The sequence below is a fragment of the Nelumbo lutea genome, chromosome 5, assembly GCF_056320005.1.
Source record: "Nelumbo lutea isolate HS-2025 chromosome 5, American lotus-T2T, whole genome shotgun sequence".
Lineage (NCBI taxonomy): Eukaryota > Viridiplantae > Streptophyta > Magnoliopsida > Proteales > Nelumbonaceae > Nelumbo > Nelumbo lutea.
In genome coordinates, this window is record NC_142688.1 from 72,991,364 (window position 1) to 72,999,468 (window position 8,105).

General features: G+C 36.1%; 1 protein-coding gene across 1 annotated transcript; it reads right to left on the reverse strand.

Annotated features, from left to right (window-relative positions):
- Positions 1-269: 269 nt before the first annotated feature.
- Positions 270-3,559, reverse strand: LOC148852893 (putative protein phosphatase 2C 74). The gene is made up of 5 exons (XM_088943235.1): positions 2,705-3,559; positions 2,151-2,324; positions 1,254-1,424; positions 1,002-1,181; positions 270-891 (listed from the first exon to the last, which is right to left on the reverse strand). The coding sequence occupies exons 1-5, from the start codon at positions 3,479-3,481 to the stop codon at positions 751-753; spliced, it is 1,443 nt and encodes a 480-aa protein (XP_088799361.1). The 5' UTR covers positions 3,482-3,559; the 3' UTR covers positions 270-750.
- Between the last annotated feature and the right edge of the window lie 4,546 nt (positions 3,560-8,105).

Consider the following 8,105-nt stretch of genomic DNA (forward strand, 5'->3'; position numbering starts at 1 on the left):
TTGTTGTCCGGGGAAGAACTACACTGGCAAGCTACTATTAGACAAAGACAACGGTCAGCTTTGGCTTTTGAACAAACAAAAAATGAGCCAAATGTGATTACAAAACTAAACTAAGACAGATTGGGTGTGCATTTGATAGCTGTGTCAATTAATTCAAGCATGCAAAGTGAGAGATTGGAGTGGTTGTGAAGCCTATATTTCATTAATTCAGTGGGTCTTTTTGAATCTCCTACAAGACAACAAAGAGAGAAAGAAAGGAGAAAAAAATATATAACTGCTAAAGAGGAGCTAATAAAAGAATTCAATAATGAAATGGAAATGTACAAGATCCGCTATTTATGTGTGTAATTTCTCTCTAAGCTGGCTTCACAATAAAGAAATAAATTCTCTGCAAGAAAATCCAAATTTGTACCCAAATATCTATCCATCTCTACTCTAACTAAATTCTAATCGCATTTCATCATTGGGAATTGGAACGAATTTGAATTGCCTAGGTCCTCATAATTTCATCCCCTGTCAGAGTCAGTTTAGTTCTATCCATCACCAATATGAATGCTTTGATGAAAACTTCACTGTCTGTACTTCCATAGCGGTCGATCAGATGCCTTTAGCCATATGTGTTATCTTCAAATATTAACAAAAGGGTAGGTTTCTCTGAGATGTTAACACCTTCAGTAGTGGAGTAGATCATCCTGTACTTCTAGTTCTTGCTACAATTTTAATTACTTAGCTATACCACTACCCATCTGCTCAAAATTTCGAAAGGTCGACTACCATCACAGTTATATCATCTTTGTTTCCTCTACTAGAAGATAAATCTACAAGCTTTTTGCAGGATTCAATGGAGATCTTGTTCTTCAAGAGCACATCAACTGCCTCCTGATTGGTTACCTGATAAACCCAGAAGAATGTCAATTTTGAGGAAACTTACAAAGTGCGCCACAAAGGAAATTTATGTATATAGTTAGGAGAGAGGAAGCAATTAGCATTCCAATGCTTACCTTATCCCACAATCCATCTGATGCCATTATCAAAAACTCACAATCTGGTGTTAAACAAAGCTTCCTAATTTCTGGGTCGGAAATTATCCAATCCTTTAAGTGCATGTCCCCAAATGCTCTTGAAACTGCTAATGAGCCTTGAGCTCTCCAAACTCCATGGCGACAGGTCACATAACCTCCCTGCAATAAGTTGTGTAAGAAAAATGAATTGATCAAAGTGGTTGTGGCTACAGCACTGAGTCAAGATCTTACTGAGCTCTCAATCCTACAGCGTTCATCTTCCCTGTTGAGACGATGGTCGTGGGTCAATGCATCAGCTACTCCTTTCCTACTCAAGACTACTCTACAATCACCTACGTTTGCTGTGAACAACTCCCCATCCTTCAAGAACACAGTAGCTGCACAAGCTCCACTACTTACACCCTGTCAAAGAAAATAAATTCCATCCTTGTGTAAACAAAAAGACCTTTTAGTAACTTATTCATAGGGCTACTAGCTAAGCAATTAAATCAATGGATGGCAACCAATCAGTCAGATTCAGGTTACAATCCTTGAATCAGAATGCACAAAGCCTGAATCTGACTTGCTTATTTTGAGCACGGATTTGCTGTGCACAAAACGCCTGTGTGCGCATGAGAGATGTTTCCCATGTGCATGGCATGGCGTAGGTGCACAAAGCGTATGCCCACAGCAGACCCCAAAGTCGCTTATTTTTGGGGTGTTCTGATTGTTTTTCTTGTTGCCATTTCAAAATCAAATCAAAATCTTCGGACTTGAAATCAATTTGATTCTTAAAACAGTAAGGAAAGATGTGTTCTTGAATTTCTGGTTCAAAGAACATGTTTTCATCTGATTGGTGGTTTTAAAAACATGATTTCTTTTCCAACAAAACCAACTTGTTTTTGCATTAAAAAACAGAAGGCACAGTTCAAGAACATGTTTTCTTCTTTTTTCTGATGTGACAATTTCCAAAATAAAAGCACCCCTTAATAAAGCTGAAAAACTAATAAATTAAACTGGTCGCTTTTCTGAAAGGTGTATTGACTGGAGACTGGAGTCCCCATTCAGATATGGTAGGTCTGGTTATTTTATATAAAGTTGAAGTGTTCAAACTTATTGGTTATTAGGTAAGAACTTGATATACAGTACCTTTCCAATAAACTCTTTGTCTGTTGTTAGGTAGCCTTCCCTAATTGCACGTTCTGACAAATCTTCTGTCCTTTCTATCTGTTCAAGAGCTTTTACAATATTGTTCCCTAAATTTTCAGCTACGTAATCAACAGCAGCACGTCCCCCATGTCCGTCAAAGACACCGAAAAAGGCCTGGTTCAAAACCCAACAAACATATTCAAAATTTCAGAGTTTCGAAGTCTCAACATGGATGGATGGAGGGAGAGAGAGAGTATTCATGATTAGTTACTTGGGGAAGTAGAAGACATCAAAATTACCAGGAAATGAAGCTTTAATATCATCCATGAAATCTGTTTGATTAATTTCTAAGATACTTGAGTAATTGGATCTAGAGAGAGAGAGAGGGAAAGGAAGATGATGGTATGTATATTCATGTTTAATTTCTTGGGGAAGTAAAACACATCAAAATTACCAGAAAATGAAGTTTTGACATCATCCATGGAAGCTGTTTGAGTAATATCTAAGAAAAGAATTAAAAACAACTAACAACAATAATCTGTCATGGTCAAAACCTGTTTGGGATCTCTTAGAATGTCGGTCATGGCTGCATATCCGTCTTCCATGGTCTCTCTCCTTCCTCTCTTGCTTGCCAGAAAGAAACCTCTCCCTTGTAGTTCAAATTCCTTGTTCCCTCGGCCTCCACCAGCTTCTCCAAAATCCGAAACCTTGAAGGATTCCGGTATGATGATCCTCGCCGGCCGCTTCCGAATCAATCTCGACGCATTATTGTTACCCTCTCCAATCTTGATATTCGGCAAAGAATTCACTCCCTCAGACACCAAGATGGCATCTGGTGATTTCACTTGCAGACATGCATCGTAGCTAGAACCAGAAGTACTCTCCTCCAGGTGCCGATTGGGAATAAGCTCCTGCATCCTAGAACGTAAATCAACTTGTGGCATCTCCCTACCATGAAAATCCTCTCTTGGGCAATCATCGGCAGTCGGGATTAAGCCGTCGGTGAAGGAGTTATGCCGCCGGCGGTGCGAACTCTCGCGTAAATACATGTTAGGGAAGGAATTCTCTTGTTGGAAAGATGGCGCAGCGTCAACCTTGGAAGCCCCACAGAGTGGCGATATGGTTTTGGGGCTGAAAATTGGTGATTGGAAGTTCTTCCACGGGAGAGGAGAAGAAGAAGAAGAAGAAGATGACGATGATGGAGGAGAAGAAAACCTGGGAGAATTGCAGCCCACAGCCATGAAGAAAAGCTTTCTAATGAAGAGAAAAAGCTGTAAGACAAAGGAAACGATGGGGAAACTCAGGAGAAGCTCATCATACACATAGATCATGTTCAGATGGTTCTACTTTAGTTGTTTCAGCGAAATTAAAAATCTGTTGAATGAATTGAGTTGATACAGGAACTTAGGGTTTTGGGGGATGTTTGGCTTATATAAAGGCGGGAAAAGTGAGAACGATTTTTGTTCTGTAATGATTTGGCGATGATTTTGACCAGTCAACGAATGAAGGAAACCGAGGAATCCAACGGTTTTTGAATTGCGCAAACACGCAAAGAGAGGGAGAGAGATAGATTTGGAAATTGGAATAGAAAGGTAGAATCCTTCAATGCGAAGGAAATGGTCGGAATGGGGAAAACGCGGGAAGGCGCCTCCTATCAACCCGATCTGAAGGGGAAAACTCCATTTCCTCGGCGATTCTTTGTGTGTTTTGTACCAGTTTGATTTTGACAGCTCCCGAAGAGAAAAGATAAAGGCTGTTGGGAGCTTCCTGGAAGCAACATCAGCGCTACGTGGCAGTTTGTCACCAATCCGCGTTTAGGGTTTAATTATGGATACACCAGCCCTACGTGGCTGTTGGAGACCAATCCGCGTTGAGGATTTAATACTTTTAATTAGGGTGGAAACTGCTGATAGGAACTGCACAAATTTGGAAGGAAGATAGTCCTTTCAGTTCTTTTCTTTGATTTTAACTAAATAAGGGTCTCTTTCAGACCCATAACTTCCCCCTCTTAGTTCACCCAAAATCAATAATAATATGAAATTTGGGTCAAGAGAAAAAAAAGAAAAGAAAAGAGCTAGGGAGTATTAATTGAAGGATCCACAACTCAACTTTAATGGGGTGGGTTAAATAAATTATGTTTCTCTATTTTTGCTTTAATTAGTGTTACATCAATTGTTAAACCAGATAATTAACTCTTAAATTAAATCATTTCTCACTACTTCAATCCATATGAATTTTGATATGTACTATTTAAAGAATACATTTTTAAAATTTTTGAGTTTTGGATCACATAAACAAACTCGTTAGCATATGAACAGCTGCACCTAACCCAGTTACCCAGTCTATCTGATTTTGTTTATTCATTTATTTTGATATACCATTTGATGCTTTTCTTGATTCTTACCTCAATACTACAAAAGAATAATAATTAATGAACAATTAAAAGAAAAAAAAAAAACTCCGAGGCTGTATTGGGTTTGAAAGGAAATAGGAGAAAAATAGAAATTTGAGAGAAATTTCTTATTTCACAAAATTTGTTGAGACTTTATTCGGGCTTCGATCGAATCGAGTTCATTGAAATTTTGACAAAACCCAATCTCCATGAACAGGTCTTACACAATTTTTCTGTTTATTTTTTCTTCAAACCAGACATAGGGATAGATGAAACCTGGATCGGATATCGAGAGTATATTTGTATTCTATTCATTGTATTCTTTTGGGTTCTAACTTCTAGAATTTCCAAAATTATGAGTATAATGAGGATTGCTAATTTGAATATTAGTAGATTATGACCCTTTCAAAACATTGGATTCCATAGAATATGGATTAATCTCCAAGTAAGCATCCGTACGTCAATCTTGCTGACCAAGTCAACAACAACCTAAAAAAGTTTAATTAGTTTTCTGCACCAAAATACATCCTTTGTGGAGCATGGAACAAGACAAATCTCTTGCGGTTGGCATTCTCTAATATTAAATGCAACTAATTGTTTCAAGTATCTACTTTTGTTTGTTTATCGATTACGTTCAAGTAAGTTTCTAGTTTCTAAGATACGTTAGAGAGAGATTGCTTAATCAAGTAGTTTAGTTTTTTTGTTTTTTTTTTTTTTCTTTTTTCTGAGATGGTTAAGGTTGCTTCAGCAACTCGTAATTTGGATTAACTGAATACAAGGGTTGTGTAACAGGCTGTAGAATTAATGACAAATTTTACAACACTCGTATAGTTTCAAAGATTTATTTAAACCTATCCTATATTTTGTATTTTATTAAAACACCCCTTATAGTTTTCAATCAATTTACTTAATCGACTTTTAATTAAGAGTTATTTGTTTTGTCATATGAAAATAATAACAAGATCACTTAAACTAAGTGGAAAATGTTTAAGGATATGGACCCATGGTTATTTATTCCAAAAGTACCCTTAAACTAAATGGGAAATGTTTTAGAGTCGGATTCATGGTTGTTTATTCCAAAAGTACCCCGCAAACACTTTTTTATATAAAAAATAAAATTGACCAAATAAAAAAATAGAGTGATTTTCTATATTTTGTTAGGGGCAAAAATGATATTTTTTATTTTAGTTTCTTTTTATTAAATTTATTTGAGTGAATGTTAGTGTTAAAACTGTTGTTTTTCATTTTCATCTAATGGGAGGTCAATTAAATAAATTGATTGCAAAACATGTAAAACACAAACTATAGGATAAGTTTTAATAAATTAATAAAATTATAAGGAGTGTTTTAATAAATTATCCTAAATTTTATGACTAACAAGGGACGTTATCAATGATTTTACAGCTTGTTATACAGCCATCGTATTCAGCTAATCCCAACCGGTAGTCAATCAATTAAATGACTTCTGTTGTAAAGTGGGCTCAGCATTGGGTCTATAGTAATCATTTTGGGGGCAATACCTAATACCTTTGACACTCATTACGGATGCAATTTGGGTCGGGTTGATTTGGGTTTGGAATTTGTTAATCTTTATAATCCAAACCCTAACCGAAGTCCAATGTGATCAAAATTCTTCAAATCAGGCGTCTCGACTTGCAGCCCATGCTGTCTTTTGTTGATGGGATTAGATTTAGATTCTGTTGCAGAATGTGTAGTCCAACTCATCCAATCTAAAAAAGGGAGAATGACGATTTAGTCCAGGGTCAGAATTTTTAGTCCAAAGTGGAATTATGGTGGGCATTGGTGTGTAGAGTGAGGGCTTTTGATATTTTGAATGTTTATAGCACTACAATGGAAATCAGATATCTGCATTGGACCTGTCCATACTTCTCCGTCTGAAAAATCTGATATTTAGACTCCAAATCTACCTAGAAAGAAGATAAGTAACAGAATCAACTATTATTAGGATGTACTAATTATTAACAACCATGGTTTCATTTAGAAACGATGCAATGGAGTGTAAATGTCGATTCAGGGTAAATTTGCATTCTGGTTCACTTTTGCCTTATGCATTGACGAATGACAGGCTAATGCATATTTACATTGATAATAAGATGTAAAAGCACATCAATAAGAAAAAAGTAAATTTGCATTTAAGTGGGCTTTTGATAAAAAAAAAAAAACAAAAGAAAATATAAGCTTTGGCTCCATTTGGTAGGAATACAAATACAAATATGTACAGTACAAATAGACAAAAAATAATACAAAATACAAGGTTTTGCACCCTACAAATTTATATTTGTACTCCTTCCAAACTAATCCTTTATTGAAATTCATATTTGCATCCATTATAACAAAAAATCTGTTTGATAAGAAGTTAAATTTATTAATGCAAAACTAACCAACTTTATAATTTATGAACCATTTTACACTTTTTATTTCTGATTTGATGGATTAGTTAATCTTTCACATCTTGGTTTTAGCTTTTAATATGTAGATGGGGAATTTTTATGGTATATGAGGCTGGTATATATGATGTCAGTTTCTTATTAAAATACTATTCATGGTGTTGAATGTTACAATATCCAAATGATGCCGTGTATAACCAATTACAAATAAACACGCAGGTGTTTCATATTAATGCGCGGATCTGCTTTCTGTAATTTCTCTCTGCATGCATTGATTCAATTGATGGGAGCAGTATTACTTTTGTAGTAAAAGAGAAGAATAAATCAATAAAGCAGTCTGCACGTACAATTGAGTAGGAATATGTTTGTCTGTTTCAAAAGGGGCCATTGTGATTCTCTGTCTCTGTCTCTCTAGCCTTTATTCTTTGAATAATTTCATCAAAAAGACTTTCTCTTGTGATCGAGTAGGAGGCTTTCAGGAAAAATTGAAACAGTTAATTGAACTTTGGATAATCTGTACAAAGCAGATGTAGAGGGGAGAGTGAATGGGTGAACAATCTCAAGGAAGTTTCCTTACACAACCTAATTAGAAAAAATCTCTGAAACCTCGCTGAGCTAATTAACTTTACTGAACACATCCCCAATATACCTCTAAGCAAAACTTAAAGTTCGTAATATACGATATACTATCATTTTAGGGTTAATGACACATGAAATTAACCTTCTCTGAGCTCAACGAGGAGTCTATTATACAGTCTCTATCTAAGATTCCTGGTTATGGCTTGTCTGAAAAAGGGTTCAGCGAAAATGATGAACTGGTGGGTCAGGAGGATTAGTTCAAGTTTGGTGGGTTTGTGGATAGTGGTTCAGTTGGGTCCCAGAGGGGCAAAGAATGTCAGTGGTTCAGTTTTGATGCTGTGCTTGTTTGGTTGGCATTTGTGGCATGAGTCGTGGGGATTTCTAACTGGTCTGTGTTTGGAAAACGTTTTTTGTCCGGCTAGCTCATACTCGGATTCATTCTTACAAGGCTGTCCTCTTGCAATTGGGTATTTGAGAATATATGAATATGAAGATATTTCCAATATATGATTCTAAGTGGTTGTGATTACGATGTGAGCATAGTATTGTGATGACTGAGTCTGATCTTAAACTTTC